General features: G+C 38.7%; 2 protein-coding genes across 4 annotated transcripts; both read right to left on the reverse strand.

Annotated features, from left to right (window-relative positions):
- Positions 1–58: 58 nt before the first annotated feature.
- On the reverse strand, positions 59–10,627 carry ino80da (INO80 complex subunit Da). Of its 2 annotated transcripts, none has more exons than XM_058393407.1 (10): positions 10,290–10,627; positions 7,523–7,769; positions 6,566–7,326; positions 6,204–6,309; positions 5,765–5,989; positions 5,576–5,679; positions 5,276–5,409; positions 4,452–4,666; positions 3,574–3,731; positions 59–3,293 (listed from the first exon to the last, which is right to left on the reverse strand). In XM_058393407.1, exons 2-10 carry the CDS (start codon positions 7,738–7,740, stop codon positions 2,383–2,385), a joined length of 2,832 nt encoding a protein of 943 aa, XP_058249390.1. In that variant the 5' UTR covers positions 7,741–7,769; positions 10,290–10,627; the 3' UTR covers positions 59–2,382. The 2 variants fall into 2 exon arrangements, with proteins under 2 accessions (XP_058249390.1, XP_058249389.1); XM_058393406.1 differs by having other exon boundaries at positions 10,118–10,627.
- A 5,374-nt stretch (positions 10,628–16,001) lies between these two features.
- cmklr2 (chemerin chemokine-like receptor 2) lies at positions 16,002–20,619 on the reverse strand. 2 transcript variants are annotated; one of them, XM_058393411.1, is made up of 4 exons: positions 20,426–20,619; positions 18,400–18,491; positions 18,136–18,260; positions 16,002–17,950 (listed from the first exon to the last, which is right to left on the reverse strand). In XM_058393411.1, exon 4 carries the CDS (start codon positions 17,921–17,923, stop codon positions 16,856–16,858), a length of 1,068 nt encoding a protein of 355 aa, XP_058249394.1. In that variant the 5' UTR covers positions 17,924–17,950; positions 18,136–18,260; positions 18,400–18,491; positions 20,426–20,619; the 3' UTR covers positions 16,002–16,855. The 2 variants fall into 2 exon arrangements, with proteins under 2 accessions (XP_058249394.1, XP_058249393.1); XM_058393410.1 differs by lacking the exon at positions 18,400–18,491.
- Between the last annotated feature and the right edge of the window lie 5,406 nt (positions 20,620–26,025).

A 26,025-nucleotide genomic window follows, 5' to 3' on the forward strand; every position in this document is an offset into this window, starting at 1 on the left:
AACAGTCCCATGATGTAACGTAAGAGCAAAGAAGACTTTGGTCTCTTCAGTTTAATAATCACTACCATGAGTTCGGCACAGCAAGTTTTATTCGTACATCAAAAAACAAAGATCAAATTTTCCTCACACTATATACAGGTATTCCATACAATGTTTATACACATATTACATATTTTATACAAGAAAAATATACATAAAAATGTAAACTTTTGTATACAAAAAATACCTTAGACATTAAACAAGGACCAATAACAAAAGGTGACTAGATTATTAGCTCATCCTATCATTTAAAAACAGTTATACAGTACATTCACTGAGTATAGGAATTTGTCAGCCATTGTTCAGCTTTTAAGCGGTTTTCAAGTGCCAGCGGAGCCCTGAAGATGGCTTGCTTTAGAGGGTTGACTCAAGTTGACTGTGCAGTAAATCTCAATGCAACTTACATCGGGGGTTAGTACAGCTGCAGGGATACAACACAATGGTACTGGAAAAACCTATTTCTTACAATTTTTCGAATCGACAAAAAAAAGACACTACTCCTGTTTGTGGCCTTGAATTAAAAAAGAGGAAAATCACCTTTGCTACAGCATGATCACATTTTTAACCCGATTCATGGGAGTTTAAAACCAAATTAGCTTTCATTTTGATTTGTTAAAGGAAAAAAATAAAATCTCATCACACCGGCATTCCCATGAATGTTTCACTTTGGATGCAAGCTTCCGTTGTTAATCTACTTAATTCACAATATGGGTCATTTTGTGGTTGTATTCATGCAAAACACCAAACGTTCCACTATGACTGCTAGGTGGATTTTAATAGCTATCAAAAATACTGTCACAATCTTTTGCCCGAATAAGAGACAAGAAAACACAAACAACATTCATTCACCTGGAAATATCGAATCACTAGAATTTTGATAGCCATTAAAACTAGTGACAGGTACACCACAAAACTCGAGCTCCACCTGGTTTCCTGCAAATCGTTTTTTTTTTTCTTCAAATCATTTTGTAGTTGCTTCGCTGCCACTCAGTTAAACTCACCAATAAAACCCAATTACGTCCAAATTCAATTACTACTCTATAAATATTTTACAAATGACAATATTATGTAATAGTCATCCTGTCTAAAAAAAAAAAAAAAAAATTCTACCAAAACCGTTGATTTACTGCCAGACCTGACAAGGTGTTAAAAACAGGCCAGGATTAAGTGAAGGTTGCTGCCTCTCATGGGGAAGAGTGAGTGATAAAGACATTGCCATGGTTTAAGGGACATGCAGCCAGTCTAGTGTGGAGTATAAACCTGGTTTACTGTGGAAGTTTGAGGACGAGAAGAGTGTGTGTGTGTGTGTGTGTGTGTGTGTGTGTGTGTGTGTGTGTGTGTGTGTGTGTGTGTGTGTGTGTGTGTGTGTGTGTATGAACAGTCCTGCTCTGTAAAAATTGCACCAAAGGTCCCAGCACAGCAAAGATAGGGCAATTTAAAAACCATTTAGCCATGCAGTCTTAATGTCTAGCCCCTATTAAAAGGCCGGTCTTCTTTAAAGAAAAAACCTCATTAAGCCATTTTATTCTAAACTTAATAAGCACCATAGGAACATTTTGAATCCTTATATTTGGTGAAAGAAAATCATCTTTTTTTAAATTTTTTTTTTTTTTACTTTTTTATCATAAAAGCTATCTCGGTGTTTTGTAAATGATTATTACACAGTCTAAGCTCTGTATTAAGCAGAAGAGTTCTTTCTCAGTTTTAAATGAGAGAGTTTTTTCCACAGACCCACATTGATCACGCAACGCAGTCTGGCTGCTATGAGGTACATAACTGAAACTGACACATGGTTTAAATACTGTAATGATAGATTATGCTGATGTGCTTTATTGCTTATTGAGTAACCAGGTTTTTACCTTCAGGTGCCTGTGAGGTCTCTGAACAGGAAAGTTTACAGCCCAGGATAGGTCCACTGAGTAAGCTTCATCTGAGTGTCTGCATAAAAGGTTTAATATGTACAGTGCAAGATAAAATCTTCTGGATAAAAGCTGTTTGGCGGATATTCTCGGCACCCCTTTTGACACCGTCATGGTGATCTGATTATTATTATTTTTTTTTTTTAAATATATATAAATGTGCACTCGTAAACAGCACAGACATTTCTGCTGTCTGCTTCTGCTTAATGAAGCCTTGAATTAGAGACAGAGGGGATAGTGAGTGATGTAGGAGCGGCAGTAAAATAGTGACCGGTGTTCTGGGATAGACCAGGCCTCCAGATGAAACGCAAAGTCGGCACAAAAAAAAAAAAAAAAAATCACGATACCCCCTCCCCTTCAACTGCTTTAACAGAACCCTGAAAAAGGCTAAGATGTGGGCGTGTGTACATGCCTGCCTTTTCATTCACTTGCTCTGCTGGAAAGTAGGTGCAGCACTGTTGGCACCTGCAGCAGTGGCACCAGCACTTGTGAACCCCGTAGGGGGTGCTGTGGAACTGTGGCTGGGTTGTACGTCTTTCGGGATGCCGCTATGAGAGGCAAGCTGATGACCGAAGGCCGCGCTGAATTGTGGGAGCTGCAGTTTGGGCTGGCTAGTACTGAGCAGGTCACGGGGGGAGTTTGGAGGAGAAGAGGAGGGAGCAGAGGGTGGGTGTGTTATTGAGGGAGGAGTAGACAGAGAGGTGGAGAGAAGATGAGTGTCCTGTGTCAAGAGGTTCCCAAACTGCATTGGTTCTGTGAGGGAGAGGGCGAGATTGCTCCAGGAGGAACGAGGAGTGCCTGGTAATCCACTGAGAGGCACCTCCAGAAGGAGAGGAGGCTCGGTCTGGTAGGAAACAGAGTGTGGGGAGGAGATATGGTCACTATAAGGAGACGGCACATGGTCACTGCTGTAATGGCTGCCGGGAGGAGAGGAGGGCAGCGCAGGCTCGGGTTTAGAGAGAGCCGAGTGAGGGAACGTTCGCTCGTTCAGTGTACGGTTCGAGCCAGCAGCAGGCGCAGAGGCAGTGGCTGGTGGTGGGTGAGGAGACAGGGATGGAGGGAAATGCTCGTCTGCTGAGTGATGGAGGAGATTGTCCTCCAACTCCAGACTCGGGAAGTTGTCTGATGCTATTCGACCATTTAGGAGGTCGCCCATGGCCGTCACCGTGACCCCGGAGCCAGAGAAGACACTCATGGCGCGATGGTCATCAGCCGGGGCCAGTTCAGCCATGGAATTTAAACAAACCAACGTGTCAGGATATGAGCCCATTGCCTGCAGCGCACGAACAAGCTCCTCTGCCTCTTCTGTGGTGGGAAGCAACTCCCCATTCTTACCTAAACACAAATATTTCACATTTTACTCCACAAGCAGAAGAGGTGTGAAGATACACAATATCACAAAATTACAACAAAAAAAGGCACACTGACAGTTTGTTTGAAAATAACAGGCCTTCACCTGTGCAACACCATATCACCTACAGTAAAGTCACCAACCAAACAGTACAAATAACTTTATTTCCTCTTTATTTTATGTAAAAGTTTTCACTGAACTCTTCTAATAATAATAAAAAAAAAAAAAAAAGGTATGTGAACGTGTGTGTTTGCGTACAATTACCCTCAAACAGGTCAAAGTCCTGCAGGTCATCAGGTAATCTGGGCAGAACATCAGAAAAGTCCTCCTGATTCAACTCCAAATCGTTTGGAATGTCCGCTATATCAGTGGTGATATCATCAGGAAGTTCATCTGCACTGAGGTCAGGTGTGGAGGGGCTCCTGAGAAGGGGGGGGGGGTGTGAGCATTAAAACAAAGGTAAGATCCTGAAACTCAAAAGCAAATGTTTAAACAAATATCAAGTAAATACTAGAGAGCTATCGACATTTTATTACTACTTACATATTTTTACACCAGTGTTCCAATGCAATACAATTACTAATTCAAAACTAGATACCTGGTCAAGTACCTGTGTCCTTTTCTTAAGGCACAATGGTACATGTAAAATAAAAGGAGCTCTATGGAGCAGAGGCTGGCTTTCCTGTGAGCTCTGGACCCAGAAGGCCAATTGAATTTACTCCCTCCAATTTTACACTATTAGGCTCATTTTTCATACATGTACAATAATATTCTGGTTACTTTTTATTCCTGAACTTCCCTTGTAGCAAACACTTCAGAGCCAAGTTGACAATTATAAGCCTTGTTTACTGAGGATTGAACAAATTTGATTAAACAGTCATTGCCAAGTTGGTGCCGTGACAGGAGCACTGACTCGCAACAATTCTGTAATAAGTAATAGGTACATCTATACCATTTCTATCACCCTCCTAATATCCCTGTAGAATCATCTTGTACCTCAAGCAAAAAGGGTAACAAAAGTCATGTTATGTACGTGAGGTACAGGTCACACTGAAATGGAAATAAATGTGAGAAGTACTGTACCGTATTGTTCTATCAGGTGGAAAAGTACTTTAATATGTGGTGTGTTTAGGTATGTGTACCTGATACTGGCATGGTGGGTCGGTAGTGCCAATGTGGGGGGCATGGGCAGGTTGCCCTGTGGTAGGGCAGGAGGAATGGGTTTCTGGGGACGCCGCACTACTTTCCTCCTCTTTTTCTTGTGTTTCTTTGTCAACGCTGGTGGTTTGGTCTTCTTACGTGGCCGTCTCTGCTGCTGTTGCACCCTCCTGTTACTATCCCCACGGAGGAAATTATCCTGCAGGAAACAGACAAACACACACGGTTTATCAAACAACCTGATGGGAACACGCTGTACAAGCCAACCCATGTATTAAAATCAGTCTGAATGATGACAGTTGGAAATCGATGATAAACTATCAAGTTCCCAAAGTCAGAACGTTTTTATAATAATGAGAAATAATCACTATATATAAAAGAATAATGTTAAAATATTAGACCCCAGGCTTCAACAGTACCGTTTCATTAATCTGAAGTAGGTCTTTGTAATATTAATTCATCAACTTTAATATTAGCACAATAGCATTTCCCAAACCAAACACCAAAACCTCATGAAACATATCTGTAAGCAGAACATATGAACTTGTCCTCCTAAGGATTGGTCAAAACTTTCTTTAAGGGACCATTTATGTTAAGGTCAGTGATGGAGTGATCAGTATATTTTTGTATATGTTCAGTATTTTCAGCCATTGTGTTTTTAAAATGGTACTTGCAAATCTCAATTTTGCTAATATACCTTTTACTATTGGTGTCATGGTTCAGCACAACAAATATTAACTAGAGAGATACTCATTTACAATTTAGGCATCACCCATCCAAAAAAGAATATTTAAAACTAAATGCTTACCATTTTCTTGGCATGTTCATCACAGAGAGGTGTCTGGTGTGTGATGTCGAAGACAGGGACAGAGCACTGCTGCCCATCAGCAAATCGTGCAGTACAGCTGGAGAAGAGCTGCTGCGAGCGGTTCAGCAGGATATCTAAAAGCAACAATGTCAAGGACTAATACAAAACCAAAATACACCTCCACATAATATATACATCTGCCCTTAACCAAACTATAGCAAGAATTCCACTAGAAAACAGTGGTGGTGAGCATTTGTAATATGTAATCGGTGCTCTGGTAAGCATATGACAAAAGGATACGTTGGAAGCAGTGGCGTGTATAAGGCAGAGATGGATTGGTGCAAGGTTGACCCTTGGTGCTACCAGTACACACAGATTTTTCCACTTCCTGTTGTACTGCATGCCTAAAAAAGACATGACCCATCTTAACAAACATTCAGCTTCTCTAAAGCCTATTTTCACTCTTACACACACAGAGTGTTCCTGTACCTGCTGGAGGCGTGTGATGTTTTACTGAGCTGCTGGATGAGTTCTCCGGTACAGTCTGGGTCCTTGCTAGCTGCATGGAGCAGAGCTTTCCTAAAGGCGTATTTGTATCTGGTGTGGCGTGTGGCAGCTCTCTCTTGCCTACACAGGTGCTTGTAGTGCTCCTGCAAATATGTACACAGCTGAGCCAGACGAGACCGCCGAGGCTCCTCACAATCACCAACGGAGCTGGAAAAAAATATATATAAGAAGTGGTAGAAAACATTACAGTAATAACAGTGCCACACTACAGTCACTTATCAGTGCATATTTATAGACAGCTAAAGCTCATATATGCTTTATTTTATAAGCCAGGTGAAATGATCTACTGGTTTTACCATATCCAATCAGAAGTCACACTTCAGCATGCTCACATTTCTGCAATTTTAAAAGAATTCCTTACTGGTGGCAAGGACTCCCTTCTGGCAGTCTCCAGGCCTGAGGCAATAAAGGAATTCTCTCTTCTGCTTCTTCATCCTCATCAGCACTTTCATCTGACCAGTCCAGTCCTGTATATACACAGTTATACACTTTAGTATAGCTCCATGAATACATTTAGTCACTTTCACAGCAATTTAAACACCACTTCCCATGAAAGATCTAATTAAAGGTTGGTGTTTTAAATCTAATATATTTAAGATAATTCAAAAACATTAATGTCTGCAGCTTGTCACAGTATTTAAGTTATTGAGTCATTACACAATTTATTGTCTCAATGTGACTAATAAAATATGTTAAACTTTGTATTTCATGAGATATTAGTACCCAGATGAGGGAAGAGGTCTCCGTGCTCTTTGTGTCTGTCTGCACAGAGCTGCACAAGATGCTGTAGCCTTGACAGGCAGGCAGGAGGTGCTGTGAAGGCAGTGGGTCGCATTACAATGGTGCGGCTCTGTGGACAATCCCGAGGACCAGTAGATGGGTGACTGGGAGAAGTGAGAAAGGTTTTCCGATACTGCTGGCTTGCTGAGGGGGGTGTGGCAGGCACCAGAGAGGCACCAGTGGGAGCTGGAGCTGGCTTACATAGCAGAGCCTGTGATGCCCCCTGCTGGATAAAGGAAGTGTGACCAGCATGCTGGGAGGGCGGGGGAGGTGCAGGTGGTGCTGCTGGTGTTGATGGTGGTAGGTGTGGCGATTTGGGCAGTGTGCTGGCCACTGTAACTGATGTCAGTTGCTCTGGTGTTGGGGAAGGAAGGTCAGTGTCATGGCGTGGCCCTTGCTGACTGAGCACTAGCCGACTGGCCGGCTTCCTCTTAAGTACAGAGTTCTTGCGTGTGGTGCTCTCCACTCCATCCACATCCTCCTCGTAAAAGGCGAAGGGATCAAGCAGGTGTGCGTCAGTCAGGGCAAGGGTGGGTAGACGGGTACAGGGTGGAGATGGAGGCAAACCATCTAAGCCATTAGGGGCCTTGAGAGCTAGAGAGGGCACTGTGATGTTCAGTGCTACAGAATCCAGCGCATCATGTTTTTTCTTACGCTCCTTTTTGGGGATGAAGCCCAGCACTTGCAGGTGGCTGTTACAGTATCTAAAGTAGAAAGCATTGTACCATTAGACACTAAAACAATGGTGATAAGCATGTCATAAACTTTAATGTCCATGTTTCTGAGTCTTGGGAAAGCACCTGTGTACACCTGAAATTGTAATTAAAGCATAATATGCATAGTGCCTCTCGGGTGTACATAAATTGCAAGTAGACACAAAGTAAGACGAGATCAACTCACCTGCGGTCCTCGGCTTTAGGAATGGGGTTGGTGCATCGCTGGCTGTTGTATTTGGCCACATATTCACACTGTTTAAAGGGAGCAGTCTTGTCCTCTAAAACATGCCGTATGCAGAAGGCATATCCATTCAGTCTGCGCTGCTTGCAGAGTTTAGGGCTGTATGAGCACAAAGGCTTATTGTCCACCTCCGAGAAGTGTATGTGTTTCCCCTCATACATCACGTGACTCTATTCCTTGAAAACATCAGCTGACGAGGAAAAGTGGAAAAAGAACTCAATTTTAACTTCAACTCTGTATTCAAGATCACAGTACACAACTCATACCGGTGTGGCATTTAGGACATAATTATGAGGATGTGTATCATCATGAACATTTAATATCATCAGATCGAATAAACTTTGACTCATTAATATTCAGTATTAACTATAAAATGTGGTCCATTTTGACACCAGGAATGAAAGTCATTATCTGCCACACTGGGCAGGCAAAAGCTCAAGTGTGCTGCCCAATACCATGATTGTGATTTGACTTACTGACCCCTCACAAAAAAAAAAAGTGGTAGATCATGTAACAGAAAATAAAATATAGAGGTAGCTCATGTAATAGATAATGTATGGAAAGCTAGCTTGCTCACGCATTAATAAAGACTAAAGAAAATAAACAAGCACGCGATTATCCTCATCTTAGAAAGTTTCTAACGTACCACATCAGGTTTGTTGTGACTTAAACAAAAACAGTTTCAGTTACAAGCTGTGTTCTCTCCTTTCATGGCATGTACGATATGTTTAAACATGAGCTGAATGGGTGGAGACATCAGGACTCTGAACAAGCAACTCACACTACAGTTTATTATTACGATGCATCACACCACAACTTCTGTTTTGCAACATAATGGGGAGGTTTTTCTCTTTACCATCTGTAAACTATATTAATAGAAAAATGATGATAATGATAATAATGATAACAGCCTGGACACCAAATCTGCTTATTCCGAGAGCCTGGGTTACGAATTTCTCCACTCATTTTGTATATGAAAAAGAGACCTGAACATATTTCCAGACATCTTAACCGTCTTCATGAAGAACGATCTGCGTCTAGATAACCCATGTTTACACAGTGTCTGTTTATACATACGACAACGCTTTCGAAGAAGGAAAGCAATTTTATTAAATAAATAAAGGGTGAGATGTTTTGCACACACTGGCAGGATGCAGGTGGGAGTGGTCACAGGTTAAGTGTCAGGTGAGGAGAGTGACACTGGTCATACAGGTCCATCACCACCACTTTATCAGTGCAAACACACTGAGGTCACTGAGGACACTGGACAGCGAGACTAAAAAAACAACAACATGTGGGCTTAGAACTAAGACTAATATTACTGACATATTCCTGACCATGACGCAATGAATATTCATACAAATAACAATATAAAGTGGTACAGGTTTATACCCGATAATGTTACGATCTAAATGTCATTTCCGTTCAAACAAAAGCAGAAAGTTGTTGGGTTCGCTTTTTACTTTCAGTTTGGGATTTCTCACACACGATGAGTGAAAGTCATGGACATCTCTTAACACCAGATCGAATTGCGACTACTTTTTCTACACGATAACAGAACAGCTGTGAAATAACACAGGAGCCAGGAAAGTCGTAGCTACCTGGCTAACCTTATAACATAAACAGAGGCTTAAACAAATAATAAACACACGTTGGTGATTTAGCGTTGCGAGATAAAACTTTTAAAAAACGGCTTGTTTTGCTACCAGTTAATATAATGAATTTGTGTATAGCTAGGTGGCTCCGTCTAACAACGTTAAATGACATTAACAAAGTGACATTAACTTGCTAACCAACTGTCAATATAAACCACAACAGGCGAACATTAAACGCGACCTTGCCAATTATATATATATATATATATATATATATATATATATATATATATATATATATATATATATATATATATATATAAAACCCGTGTTTGCCAGTAGCTAAATAGATTTCCTAGAGGGAACTAGTTAGCTTAGCCAATATATTTAAAATACACACAGCGTTAGCTGGATAACTAGCAAACAGTGCTAAAAACAAAGCCGCCGTATCCAGGAAACGCAGACACCTGAACACATTTCCAGCTTATTCTTTCTAACTCCTAGGCGGTTTATATAAAACATACTATTTTGTAAAGATTTTTGTATTCCTCGGACTAGACTACGTTCATTAATTGCAATTATCTTTGTTACAAAGAAAGCCGAAGTAAGGCGCAGAGGCCTCTTCACACAGGCCCACAAAAAAACTGCTAAGGTTAGCCAGTTCCGCAGCATGCTAACTAATATTGCTTTCAAAACATCTATAGGAGGTTTTAAAAGAAAAAAAGTAGGATGTACACGTGAGCCAGAATAAAGAATGAACTGTTTTAACTGGATTCCAACATTTTAAACATGGGAACAGATAGTAAATAGAAAGAGGATGAAAACAGCGGCCTACTGAAAGCTCGGAATCCCCGGCCCTCTGGTGGCAAACATAGCGTATTAGAACGCTGAAAAGCGGCGGCGCCACTAATCGAGCGGCCGGCTGTAAGATAGTTAGGCTTACCTTCAATTAGTACAGGCTCTACGGGGTATTCACTCCGGGTACACCGTGGAAATGTCTAATATAATCAGCTGGACCATTTATGCATCAGTGCTCGATATGCTACAGAAAATAATCCTTTTTGAAGCCTTGCGCCAGTAATTATAGAGTAATGGTGCATTAAAATGTATATTACCATCGGCTAACATTGGAAGTGCTAGGCGGCTGGGTTTTTTAAGTTCAGTCCTCGGTAGACTCCTCACAGCACCACTATCGGCACTATATGGACATGACAACACCGTACAGCTCGACAACAACCTCTTCTACCATATTGGAAGTTGGGCTAGGTATTAACTACAGGCGAAATGCCGAATCATTATGCACTTCCATTTCACTAAAGTGTCACAGGTTTGTGGGACAGAGGATGTCCTGAATTGTCCGGCAGGTAGAAAGTTTGAGTGTGTTCTGTAAAGCATTTTGTCAGGCTGACTACACGTCCTCCCTGCTGATGTCGAGCTAACTTGTGTGTGTGTGTGTGTGTGTGTGTGTGTGTTCGTGTTCTCAGTCACTGCATGACAGAATAGCTCCGCTCTTTCTTATTGACCAGGAGCACTTTATCTCGAAGAGATGTGAGCTGCAAACTTACACATCCACACTGTCGACTTGCTGCAACTTCCTCATTAAATTGTGATAAAGATAAAATCTCTGCACTGTAGAGCACAAGAAAAATGCATATATTTGTCAATATATATGTTAATTTAATTAAAGTAATAATACATATTTAAACATTACGGTTCTCAATAAGAGACCACTGCCCAGTCTCCAGATTTGAACCCTATTGAAAACATCTGGAATGTCATCAAGAGGAAGATGGATGGTCACAAACCATCAAGCAAAGCTGAGCTGTTTGCCTTTTTGCAAAAAGAGTGGTATAAAGTTCCCCAACAGCAATGTGAAAAACTGGTGGAGAGCATGGAGCCAAAACGCCTGCAAATCGGGGTTATTCCACCAAATACTGATTTCTTAATGTTATTTAGCCAAAGCATTAACACAATTTGTTTACAAATTATTTGCATTTTGTTTTATTTGAGTTATTAAAACACTGCAAATACTGCATGATCTTGGGTTATTTTGATGTGTTGTCATTTCCTTTAAATATACACTCTAAATAACAATAGTTATATTTTCAATTTAGGAGAAATATCGTCAGCAGTTCATAAAAAATGAAACAAAACTGTTCATCTCACCAATACATGAACCTGTAAGAAAAAAACATAAGAAACTGATTATTTTTAAACTGATTATTATTTTATATTGCTTTTTTTTCTAGAGCTGGATGGATGGATGGATAGATAGCTAGATAGATAGATAGGTGTGGTTCAAGTGGTTAAGGCTCTGGGTCATTGACTGGAAGATCCTGGTTCAAGCCCCAGCACCGCCAAGCTGCTGCTGTTAGGCCCTTGAGCAAGGCTCCCAACCCACTCTGCTCCAGGGGCACTGTTTCATGGCTGACCCTGCGCTCTGACCCCAAAACTAAGGATGGGGATATGTGAAGAAAGAAGTTCACTGTGTAGTAATATATATGTGACATATAAAAATGACCTAATATCACATCCTTTTCATTTACATAATACGCAGATGGAATGGGACTAGTTAAAGGTTACATTACAGCTTCTGTTTGTTGTTGACTTTTTCAATAATGATCTTTACAAATTATTAGAATTTGTTTCAAGGGGTTAGCATTAACTAATTCTGCTGCTTGTAGTTTCTAGCAGAAAGTGAGTATTCTATTAGACACTTTTTTTTCCCTTTTTGTTTTTCCCTTGGTTGAGCCTCTCTTGCTCAGCTGCTTGTGTGTGAAAATAGAAATAGAGGTAGTTAATTATGGGAACATAAATGTACATACAGTACTGTGCAAAAGTCTTAGGCATTCATAAAGAAATGCTGTAAAGCAAAGATGTATTCATTAATCTGAGCATGTTATTCGTCCAACATGTAGAATTCTGATTCGGGATTAATAAGCCTGTAAGACCTTGACCTCTCTGGTAATAAAATGCTGCTGTATCCTACTTGCAGATGAATGCTGTTCTCCACCCCTGGATTAATCTGATGGCTTTGAGCACTCCTATTTAGAAAGAATTCAAGACTTGTTCCAAAACACATAAGGTGTGTCCCAAATCACATACTTTTGCATAATTCTTTTCCATTTGTAGTATAAATAATGTCAGTAGTGTGTTCACACTGAAAATTACAATAACAAGAAGTGCACTTCAAATACCTGGATTTATTTCAATCTATGTGGAATGTTGGACACTTCATGCTGTTAACGGTGTCTGCTTTGCTTAAGCTATCTGTCTCACATTACGTTTGACGTCATTTGCCATTGACCTGGAAATGGCTTATATTTCCTATTAGAAAAAACAAACACATTAGCATTCCATTTAAGACAATACTATCCTTCTAAAAATAAAATCACATACTGGACAGTAGAGTACATAGTATGCAGTGTAAGTGCATAATGTGCACTAAATAAGTTGCCTTTATTCGTCACATATACATTAAAACACAGTGAAATTGTTTTTTCGCATATCCCATCTTTGCGGGTTGGGGTCAGAGCACAGGGTCAGCCATGATGCAGCACCACTGGAACAGGGTGGGTTGGGGGCCTTGCTCAAGGGCCCAATGGTGGCAGCTTGGTAGTGCTGGGGCTTAAACCCAGAGCTTACAGTCAATGACCCAGTGCTTTAACCACTTGAGCCACCACCAGTATTTAGTATGCCTAAATACTAATGTGGTGTTTAGTATGGTAGCATAGGAGCTCTCCAAGCAATCACAAATAAGGGAATATATTTTTCTGCACATCAGCATAACTTCTATTGGGTACCACATAAAAAAGTCTTGTGGTTGCTTCTTTGCAATCTAGACACAACAATAGACACAACAACCTCCAATCTTCCACACCATTCTAGCTAACTATCTAAAATACAGACTAGAGAACAAACTCTTCTCTCTGGTCACTTTGTTTTGGGTTTTGTTGAGTTACTCAATCTGTAATCTGTGTTCCTTATGTGTTTTTAAATATCTAATCTGTATAGTTTAGAAGCTAAACAACTTTACAACTGGGAAATGATACGAATTCTACAAGAAGGATAAATCTACTGATTATCATCTATAATTCATCACATTTGGCTTTGGTACAAATCCATGCCTCACTGTTTCAGAAAAAAATGTTTGACTAGTTTTGTTTGTAACTCTCCCATGTTAATCAGCATGGTCTTTCTTTGTCCTGTGAGAAAGCCTGCTCACTCATCTGAGAGCAGAATCTGTCCACACAGCTTTTTTGTTGGGTCCAGCAGGATACCAGTCCCAATACACAACTCTAATCTGCTTGATTTACCATCTCACACGCTTCCGTTCTCCTGCCCGCCTGTCACTGTGAAATGAGGGTGTGGTGATCTTTAGAGCTTTATATGCAAACAACTTTCTCACCAAGTCCAAGAAATTGACTAAGAATTCATTATGTCTGACAGAGGTGTTTGATTTTCATATTCAAAACAAAATGGTGTATATAAGAATATATATGAATCCAGGGACTTTAGAGTACTTGAGTAATAATTGTAATTTTTTAGTAAATATTGACACAGAAGTTTTCAGATAAACAGGATGTTTTGGACAAAAGTTCTAAACACACCATTTGTTGTTTTTTTGTGCTACCCATCAGCCCCAGCTGACCAGCTTGCCCTGGTACAGTGTAGCTATTTCCTGTTTGATATGCCATTTTTTTTGTTCTTTGGAAGTGTTTTTCATTCTAATGGGTATTTCCTGACACACCATCCCTTCAATTTTTCAATCCTCTTTTACCAAAAACGAAAACAAATAAAACAATCAGTTGGTTTTCCAACTAAATATATTAACTAAATATGTTTTGGGATTTAACATAAAATTTGTTTCCATGTGTAAACCGTGTATTTTGTGATCGACTGACTAAATATTAGTAATATAAATCATTAGGGTGTTATCAATCCCGGGCAGGAAGAACATTCTGGATGTTATTTTCCTGTTAACAGATTCAAGGACAGCATGACATCTAAGCATATAATACAACCTGTACTTTACGGTCATTGGTTTTAGATTGTAGGTTATGGGCTTATTTAAAACATTGTTTTATTCAAAGATAAATGCATTTGTCTGATATAGACCAACATGTTGCAGGCTAGTATGTACCTAAGAAGAATTACAGACTATTTGGTTTATGGTAAGTAGTAGCTCAGTGGTTAAGGTGTTGGGCTAGTGATTGAAAGGTGGGGCTTAAATCCAAGGACCTCCAAGCTGCCACCACTGGATTCTTGAGCAAGCACCTTAGTCCTCAACTGCTCTGTTGTATAAATGAGATAAATGTAAGTTTCTCTGGATAAGAGTGTCTGCCAAATGCTGTGAATGATACATACCACCATAAAATTCTTGTTGTTGTTATGAGGGGAAGCTGTAAATGTTCTATGTAGAGCCCTACAATCAGTCGTTCTTTGATGAAAATATTTTAAGTAGAACCAATTCAGAATCCAGTATCCATTAATCACACGAGATCTCGCAAACAGCTCTTTAGCTGGCAGCACTTGCATGTCTTCGATGTGCACCAAACACATTTCAGCTGGACCTGAAAGAGCAAACAGGCAGCATTTATAGTTGAACTCTTACATACATTCACCATCCACTTTAAAAGGAATACACCTACAGCACAATGCATATAATCATGCAGATGCAGGTCAAGAGTTTTGGGTAATGTTCACATCAAATAGCAGAATAAGGAAAAGTGTGAAAAATCTGTGCCATATGTGCCATTTTTACTTCATCACGGTTGCACGGTTGTTGGTGCCATATGGGCTGGTTTGAGTATTTCAGAGTACAGAAGTCTCTAGAATAGAATGGTGGGAAAAACATCCTGGGTCTGCAGGCCGAAACACCTTATTGATATGAGATCTCAAAGGATAATGATCAGACTGGTTTGAGCTGACAGGAAGTAAATTAAATAATCACAACTGTGTTGAGCTGAAAAGCATCTCAGAATGCACAACACACCAAGCCTTGGAGTAAATTAGTTACCACAGCAGAAGACCACATCAGGTCCCAGTTCTCTCAGTCAAGAACAAGAATCTGAGCCTATCATACCTTATCATACTGACCAGTTAAACATCAGAAAAAAAATCTTTTGCTATTTTTTTTCATACTTGTCCACTTTTGATGAGCCTGTGTCCATAACTGTGTCCATGGCTGACAGAAGTGGAACTTGATGTGATCAAAGCTTGATGTTTTGTGCTTCCTGAGATGCTTTTCTGCTCAACATGGTTGCGATTAAAGTTTCTATAGACTTCCTGGCAGCACAAACAAATGTGGGCATTTCCTCTGACCTATCTTATCAAGCCAATTTCCGCTCATAGAACCATTGCTCACTCAGTGTATTTTGTAAAGTGGTTGGTGATTGTACATCTTTCTGATATACAAATAGAATAAACTGGATTAAGCTGACAGTATATAGAAAGAGGCTCTGCATTGACACCGTACATGTCCTTTAAATTCCGTCTTGTAAAAACAACGGACTTTTAGCTCAGTAAAACAATGCCTGGTGCAAGCATCATTTCGTGAAGCCTTTTGTTAAGTCTGTTTTGCATACACATGTTATTCCTTTTGGCTCTGGAAACACATGGAACATCTGAATCTTCTGTGATTCATCTGTCAGGCAGTTGGTAACTGTTTGCATAAAGGGGAGGAAATAGCAACATACATTATTGGAAAAGCAAGAGAAGGCAATCTGGCAAGCAGACATGTTATTACCACAGCCACATGTGGAACACACTGATGTTTGTGAGCTTTCAAATGTGACAAACAAATACACGTGCTTCAGACAATAGAATATATTTAGTAGTATATTTATTAAGACAAAGTAAATCAGCAGCTACAAATCAGAAATATATAAATTCCTTGCTTTCTGCCTGGCAACCCTCTTACAGCTCTCTCCAGTGTAAATATTTTTTGTACAAAGTATTATGATTCTGTTTGCACTTTTCTTAACAAACATCTAACGCAAACAGTCCAAATGTCCTGAAATATGCCAAAATAAAAGACAAAAACAAGAGAATACTTTTGCTGTTTGTCATGAGCCACATCTAACTTGACAGGCAAAATGAATAGAAATGATGCTAGAGAGTAACTTGTAATATTAATGAAAACTTTATCTACAAATAACCAATGGTAAATGACAGATTAACCACACAGTCAGTTCTGTCAAGTAAACATATATTATTAACATATTAAAAAAAACACATATATGTCAATAAAATCAAATGAATCCGATCAATTCCTTCCCGAATTGTGCCTTGTTTGTATAATGAGGGTCATCACAGGGCTATAATGGACAAAATTTTTGGTTGCTTCTTTCACCAAGTCTGGGAGATAAAAATTACTCATGTTTTCCACTGTGAGAAATTTATAGTCATTATACACTGGCACCCAAACAAGACCAGTTCCAAAGAAAGCAAATTATAAAAACTCCCTGGTATTAGCATTGGATGAATAAAAGAGAAGTTCTAGGTTTTAAGATCCTTAAGTTTTTTTTAGCTTGTGCAAAAATAGATTATATATAAAATTAATATTTTTCTATATAATCAGAGTTCTAAAGCCGATGCATATCTAAAAATACAAATTTTATCACAAATGTAGAAGAAGTCAGCAAAGCAGTTTGTTTAAGGGTGTTTTAGATCTTGTCCTTCAGACAGTACTGTAGACAGAGGGTTCTTCAGGTGAGCAGCTGGGCGGAAGTGAAGCTGTCTCGGTGACAGATAGGTTGTTGCTGAGCTCTCTCAGTGACTTCTTAGTGAGACTTTTTAAGGAATCCTTGATAATTGCCCGCACGTTCTTATTCAACAGCACATAGAGTATGGGGTTAATGCAGCTGTTGAAGAAAGCCAGGCTGGTGGCCAGAGGGAAGCCCACATTCAGGACATGACCAAGTGACATTGAGTGGTGCATTGTGAGCTCCATAAGGCTAAAGGTGTGGAACGGTGCCCAGCACAGGAAGAAGGCCACAACAACTGCTGAGATCATTTTGGAGAAGCTGGAGAAGCGTACATTGCCAAACCGCCTCATCTTACCAGCCAATAATATGGCAGTCACACTGATGGTGAGGAACGGCAGGAGGAAGCCAACTGTGGTGCGGAGAGTCACCATTGAAATGTGTCTCACCTTACTAGCATGTGCATCCTCATTATGGAAATTGTTGAAACACACAACCTTTTTGCCATACTGTAGTGTTTCTCTAAATATTAACGCCGGACTGCTTAGGAGGCTGGACATCACCCAGGTCAACGCACAGACAATCCAGGCCCGTCGCACAGTACGGAACCTTTGGTACCAAGTAAGGTGCACAAGAGAAATGTAGCGGTCCAGACTGAGTACAGTGAGGAACAGCACACTAGCGTACATGTTCACCGTACATACAAAAGAGTTTAGCTTGCACATCGTCCAGCCAAAGATCCAGTTGAAATCACGCAACACATAATCAATGGAAAACGGTAGGAAGAGGACAAACACGAAATCAGCAATAGCAAGGTTCTGCAGCCACACACTGTTAATTGTCCGCTTGATTTTGAACCCAGTGAGCCAGATCACAATGCCATTCCCAATTACACCAATCACAAACGCTAAAGTGTAGATCACCACGGAAATAATATGCAGAGCTTCCTTCTGGACATAAGTTTCTCCTATCTCCTCAAAGTCCCCGTACTCCAAATATTCATAAGAGACATTGTCATAATCATTTTCCTCCAGGACTAGCATTGTTGAAAAGAGATTATATGACAGTTGCTGTGGAAGAAAAAAACAAAAGTCACAAATATTTTTACTACGATGCTGCGATCATTTCAGAACTCTAAAATGCAGTAAGGTCAGGTAATTGCTCTCATAAGTGAAAAGTGACCGCTGTAACGGTCACTAAATTGTTATTCAGTTCTTAATTCAAACTTCAAAGAGATCTTGGACCTATTTCTTACCGTATGTAGTAGTTACTAATCCACAGTTCTGATACACTCCTAGGTTTTAGCAGTACAGATTTTTCTCTCTCTGCTGGGTGTTACCGCTTCATTCCACAAAAACAGTCTCAGCCACAGAGTCCACTCTGTGAAAGAGAAATAGAGGGAGAGCGTGAGAGAGAGAGAGAGAGAGAGAGAGAGAGAGAGAGAGAGCAGAGACGGACCACTGCAGCAAGCACTGGGAGGTTAAAATGGAGGAGGTAACAGACCCTTCCTCTCGCATACCTTGTATATCAGTGCAGGATTCACACACTGTGACCCTTTGCTAATCATCCCCACATCCTGTCTTCTTGTCTCCTCCTATTGTGCCACTCCTCCTATGAGTTTCACAAATGTTTATATCGGTCAGCTCACCCTGCTCCCCACAGTCAGGAAAAATCTCAGCCACAGGTCACCCACACAGCCAACAGTGTCTCCCCTCCCAGCTCATGACTAACCCTTATTCAAACCTCATGCATCATTCAATTTAAACACTTTCATGCATGTGTGGCTTTTTTTTTTGCGAATGTGGTCTTACTGTAGACTCAAGCCCTGGCTGTACAAAATAGTGGTAAGTGTGTAGCGTATTTATTTGTACTGGATGGGGAAGTAGCCTTCTGACTTGCTGCATGACTTTTTGTAAGTTGGGAAACACAACAGTTGTGTGGCGATCACATGAAACTCATCCTCTAACACAAGTGGAATCACACTTAAGCAGAGGTCACCTTACACCATTTAGGTGGAAATATCACTAAACATCATTTTTAGATTTTTCCCTTCTTTTTATGTTCACTGTTTTAAAGTATGAAACAATCCATTACTGATATAAATTGGAATCATACTGAAATTGTAAAGCTTATTTCACAACAAAACATAGCATAACACAATGAATCTTAACACACATAAAGCTTATTTCACAACATAACGTGACATAAAATAACATGACATAACGTAACATGACATGACATGACATGACATGACATGACATAACATAGCAACATAACATAACGATGTCTAGTACACACACAGCAATTTTCTTAGATGTTGTATTTTCACATTGATTTATAAGCCCTAAAGTATACCTCTGGACAGTGTTTTTAAAATACAGTAATTAAAAATTTATTTAATTATATTAAATCCATAATATTTGCCATTTTATTTATAAAACTATGCACTTTATAAAAGTGAACAAAATTGATAAAACTGCATTTTATTTATAAAACTATGCAATTACTTTTCGTGGTTCAGATTAATAATCACTTTATTAATAATAGTCATATTTCATTACTGTTATTGATGATTACTAATAATAATATTTTAGTGGATATTATCTATCTATCTATCTTTCTATCTATCAAATCAAATCAAATTCAAATCTATCTATCTATCTATCTATCTATCTATCTATCTATCTATCTATCTATCTATCTATCTATCAAATTAAATCAAATTCAAGTCTATCTATCTATCTATCTATCTATCTATCTATCTATCTATCTATCAATTAAATCAAATTCAAATCTATCTATCTATCTATCTATCTATCTATCTATCTATCTATCTATCTATCTATCAATTAAATCAAATTCAAATCTATCTATCTATCTATCTATCTATCTATCTATCTATCTATCTATCTATCTATCTATCAAATCAAATTCAAATTCAAATTCAAATTCAAATCTATCTATCTATCTATCTATCTATCTATCTATCTATCTATCTAAATCAAATCAAATCTATCTATCTATCTATCTATCTATCTATCTATCTATCTATCTATCTATCTATCTATCTATCTATCTATCAATCAAATTCAAATCTATATATCTATCTATCTATCTATCTATCTATCTATCTATCTATCTATCTAAATCAAATCAAATCAAATCAAATCAAATCAAATCAAATCAAATCAATCTATCTATCTATCTATCTATCTATCTATCTATCTATCTATCTATCTATCTATCTATCTATCACCGATCAACAGGTTATCTAATTCTCAGAAGAAAAACAGGGGAAAAAGCTAAACTTTGGGGTGTGGTGGTTGCCTTTACAAACAAATCCTATACGTTTAACATGAACGTATCTATATACTGTAATAACTCCGTAAGCCTGTAGCATGGCTTGCTATGGCTGTTTCATTACAATAATAGAGTTGATGATGAGGAGGGTGAACGAGTCCGTTATCCCATTATAAAGCGGAGGATTAAAGGGACCACGTTAAAATGGAAAAATCCCTCGTATTATCCAAACACCGAACACTTACCGTTCAGCTCGTCCACTAGCAGGTCAGACAGACTGCGACAAGGCTAGTGTTGGAAATCTCGCCCTTCCGCTTTTTTTTTTTAGCTGTTGTGTTAAATAGCAAGCGTTAGATCAAGATGCGCTCCAAGATCTAGCGGGGCAGAAAGAGTGTGAGTGTCCGCGATCAGACCCTGCTCCAGTCCAATGGAAGATGCGACACGTCACACACTGCGGCTGCAGAGGAATGAAGACAGGAATGCAAAAAAGTCTGTCCAGGAGGGAGGACATAAAAGACACACACAAAAAGTAAATAGACAAATCTGAGAAGTTTATTAATCAGCGATCACAAATAGGACCTACACAAGGTTTTATGGCTGTAAAGAGCTTGTTAAAATACAAGCTTAATATTAGAACAAGCTTCAATATTCTTATCTGTGGATCATTCCGAGGGTTTGGGAAGCAAGGTTTAGGGAGGAAAAAATAGGAGGATTACATTTTTTTTAAGTGTATTTAAGGAACATAAAGTCATACCATAAGCTTATATAACTGATGCATGCAGGGTATGATGTTGGAGATGGTTTTGTGGTGGGATCTTCATAACAGTGTGAATTAAAACCATATACTATAAAAATATATAAAGACCAAGAACTGCAATGCAAAATACATCCTAAATAGTAAATAAAAAATAAAATACATCCTGGTTCATACAGTTGGCTCAGGGTTGTTGACCAGAAGATCGAGGTTGAAGCCCCAGCACTGCCAAGCTGCCACTGTGGGGCCACCTTGAGCAAGGCCCCCAACCCACCCTGCTCCAAGGGTGCTGCATCATGGCTGACCCTGAGCTTTGACCCCAGCCCCTAGGGATGGGATATGCGAAGAAAGAATTTCACTGTGCAGTAATGTATATGTGACAAATAAAGACTTGACTGGCTTGATCACTAAGTAAACTTACCTTTTGCTTTGATGCTTCCAAAAGCAGCATTTATGTTGATCCCACTGTGCTTACCATCGGCACAGCAGCAACATAACATCCTGCAGCAAAGAGCCAGCCACAAAGCAACAGCTGATGTATGTCTTTAACTGTGTCCTGGTCTGCAATTTTTCTAAGGCCTGTGTGTGTGTGTTTGTGTGTGTGTGTGTGTGTGTGTGAGTGAGTGAGTGAGTGTGGATCACTGTCAAAAAATATTATCCCAGCCTGGCTATAATCTAGTCTACACAATAATCACACAGTCTGGCTTCAGCTTGTGCATTAGTGACATCAGACAAGAGAAATAAGAATGTAAAATCTACTTAAGGTTATATGCTATGCATAGTTGTATGCTGTGACAGGTTTAAATGAGTTGGAATTAATGAAACTTCCTAAGACAGACAAAAGTGCAATGCTGCATTTCTCACCTTTATTCTTTGCCATTTCAGGAAACACATAATTATTTAGCTATTTTAAAACAACAACACAGAAACACTCCCAGAGTCCCCAAAGTGCGTACACATGTATCCAAACACGTGCGATTTTGCCATGAGAGAGAACGTCAACCTTAGAGATATTTCTCACATAGTAGAATGCATAAAGCTAATATCTCTGTAAAAATTACTCCTAGACTCTTGAGGTTCTGTAACAGAGTGTCTTTATGCCTACACATGCTATATCTTTTCTCTGTACTTCATTTTCAATAACATGGTCTTATCTTCGTTTAGAAGATTATGCTCCTGAGGGGCACAGCAGAAATGTTCTGGCCATGTAATTTGGAGATTTGTTTGTATCCTAGCAATGGCACAGCTATCCATGACCAGGAGTCAAGAGAGCAAAATTTATGATTTAGTTTACCAAGTTTACCAAGGTTAATTGTGGAAGAACTTGGCCTGCACAGAGCCTTGACCTCAACTTCACTGAACACAGACTTTGCACCATTCTTATCTGACTTCTTGTGCTCTTGTGGGTTTATGGGCACAAATTTCTACAGTCATGGTCCAAAATCTATTTGTCTTCCGAGAAGAGTGGAGGGTTTTGTAGAATAAGGGGGGTTGGGTGTCCACATACTTTTGTCCAGTGTATGTGGAAGAGGGCAATAGAGATTTTTCCTCTAAGTGTGTTGGAGCCATGTGACACAAAGTGAGCAGCAAGAAAACATGCTTGCAGTTGTCTTAGTTAGCTAGTGGGTATAAACTGCCATGAACAAATTGAGGAATAAAGGTAATAGAATGTTTAAAATTGTAACTATATATATATACACACACACACATACTCACAGAAACATGGCATTCATGACCACTCATTTAGGCTCTTGAACATAAGCTAGAGAGGCTTTAAGTAGATAAACACATGCACTTTTTTCATGAGCTGAAAGTTTGTTTTAACAAGCTAGTAGGCAGAAGGTCATGAAGGCGGCTAGCTATGTGTTTCTATGCTGACATAATGTTGTATTTCTGTAGTGCAGTGGTAAAATTACCCAACTGGTGTTAACTCTTACTGTTTTCTCATGTGAATGTTGCAAATGTTTTGCAATTAAGAAGTGTAAAATAAGATATGAGAAGAGAAAATGGGAACTGAATTAACTGTAATATAATATATACAGCTCTGGAAAAATAAATTAGAGACCACTGTTTTTCACATTGCTGTTGGGGAACAGCTCAGCTTTGCTTGATGGTTTGTGACCATCATCTTCCTCTTGATGACATCCAGAGGTTTTCAATAGGGTTAAAATCTGGAGATTTGGCAGTTGTCTCTTAATATTTTTCCAGAGCTATATATATATATATATATATATATATATATATATATATATATATATATATATATATATATATATATATATATATACTTAATAACAAGTCATGAGTGGAAGACCATGATATGATAGGTTACAGAGAATGAGCAGTGAGATCACACTTGGTTAATATAAAAACAATCCTCTTAACACTTGTGTTAAAGTGATGCTTAAACCCTTAAACTTGTAATAGTGTTAAATTCCAACATCTGCTATTTATTTGATAAATAATATAGGACAGAATAAAAACAAATAGCCACTTAAAACCACTATGCTGTTCACTCTAAATGTCAATTTTATAATCTTTTTTTTAATTATGTACTATAATATTTACTAATATTAGTAATATTAGATATTATACTATATTGAAGTACCATATGTGAATCATTTTACATGTACATATTAAATAATACAATAGGGATCAACAGACGAGTCTATCAGGCACTAAAGAAAAGAAAAAAGAAAGAAAGAATAAAACCAGATGTTACACAGCTGCAAGCCCAAAATGTCCAGGAAGTTCATTAGTCACATCCTTTCTTGCCATACAATTCCAGGAAACGTAAGAAATAAACTTTAAAGCATATAATTAACAACTATATAAATAATTAAATATGAAAATAAATTGTTTAATGTTTTTTTAATGCCCAGGAACTCTTGTACTCTTCTACTTAATTACTCAAATCTTTGAGGATTACACTGTTTGCCCATAATTTCATATAGTGAGTCTACTGGTAAATTACTTATATAAATATATACTATATATATTTAAACCTGCCAAACAAAGAACTATCTGGAATATACAGAGTTGTTATTTATAATGTCATAAAATGTTGTTTCTCCAAAACATACAGCTGTAGCACCTGCACATGCATCATGGTTAGAAACCCAGCACAGGAAACACAAGTATTTTCACTATACTGTGAGCCATCATTATGTCGGGTTTTTATATTTTTGTCCTATTCCATTTCAAATGAAAAGTCACGGTGCTGACTCTTTGTGTAGTTTTCATATTCTTGACAAAACACATCCAACATGTTATCAGAGATTTTGTTTTCAAGAACAGCACTGGTATAAATGCTCTAGCAGTACTATGCCTCATGTCTGAAGATAAAAAGATATCAGTAGAAATATTTTTGACATCTACAACAGATTACATGCTGTTAAAATGACATATTTGCCATGCACTTGAACAGTACTCAAAATAGAGAAACCGAGACTGGACTGATTTGTTGCTAGCAGATTTCCAGACCACAGATTTATGCAGCCAAACATGGTAAAAACCCCTGCTTTGTGTTCTTGGAATAGGCTCTGGAGCCATCACAACCCTGACCAGTTACTTAAAGTAAAAATGAACAAACAAATGAAAGTCTGGTATTTGTAGGAAAAATGTCATGAAGCTAGTAGGTAATTGCAGAATTTTAAACATTTAGAACACTTTCAGAACATTAGATATCATCCAGATGATTTATTTGAAGCTGCTACACAGACATTATTTAACACAATCAAAATGTTTCCAAAAGCACTTCCAAATTCAACATCTTCCAAATGCACTTTGTGCAACCAAGGGATATCAGGGACCTTCCTACTTTTTCCCGGGATTGCCTGGCACTTATTATATTCAATAGACAGCTTACTAGTGACGTTTCTTCCCTGCTGGAAAAGAATATCAGCCTATGTATGAAAAAAAGTATGAATTAATCAAAACTGCAACACAACGAATGTGTAAGCGTATATGGGCTCTCATTTTCATGTGGGTTATCTTATGGGAACTCTGAATGGCTCTCATACATGATGCTAGAGGACACTGGAGAGATGTATTTGTATTTGTATCTGTATTTGATAAAATAACATATTCCTTTCTGCCTTCCAATGAAAAATTTCAATTTCAATAGGTTAAAATGTACACTGATTTAATTTCCTCTTTACCTGGTCTTTTTTTCACCCTTTCCTTTAATCTTATTTCCTCTCTTTATAACCTGCTTTCTCCGGAACTAGTCTACCATGGGCTGAATGGGAATTAGGATGGTGGGAATTTGATTCAATTTTATTTGAGCATATTTCTGTTTCTGTTATTATTTACACAACCAAATACAGTATAGTTTGCCTCACACGTTTTTTTATTGTCATTTGATAACTTCTTCTTCTTCTTCTTCTTCTTCTTCTTCTGGCTTTTCCCTTCAGGGATCGCCACAACGAATCATCTCTCTCCATCTATCCCTATCTTCTGCATCCTCAACACCCACTAGCTTCATATCCTCATTTATTACATCCATATACCTCCTCTTTGGCCTTCCTCTTTGCCTCCAATATACTCACTCTCTCTGAACATATCCAAACCATCTTAATCTGGCCCTTCGTATCTTTGTCCCCCAAACGTCCAACATGAGCTGTCCCTCTGATGTACTCGTTCCTAATCCTGTCCAACCTTGTCACTCCCAAAGAGAACCTCAACATGTTCAGCTCTGCTACCTCCAGCTCTGACTCCTGTCTCTTCCTCAGCAACTCTGTCTCTAAACCATACAGCACAGAACGGCCGGTTCTCACCACTGTCTTGTACAATTGTCATTTGGTGACTCATTTTGATATAATGCATTGCTCAACTGTAATAGTTTCATTGTAGAGCTATCATATATGGCTTGTGTTACAACATTGTCATTAGTAGCTGGATTTGAAGGGTTGTTGCAGCGCTTATGTTCAGTGAGTTTAGAAAATCTCACACGTATTTCGAATATGTTTTCAAGAAAATCTTTAAAAAAAAAAGAAAGAAAAAAAGTTACCTACTGCAGCTTTAAAAGGAAATCTCTAGTCAAACGATCAGTAGACTACAAATGAGACAATCTGTCTGCGCAAGTGTGGC

Source organism: Hemibagrus wyckioides, linkage group LG06 (assembly GCF_019097595.1).
Source record: "Hemibagrus wyckioides isolate EC202008001 linkage group LG06, SWU_Hwy_1.0, whole genome shotgun sequence".
Lineage (NCBI taxonomy): Eukaryota > Metazoa > Chordata > Actinopteri > Siluriformes > Bagridae > Hemibagrus > Hemibagrus wyckioides.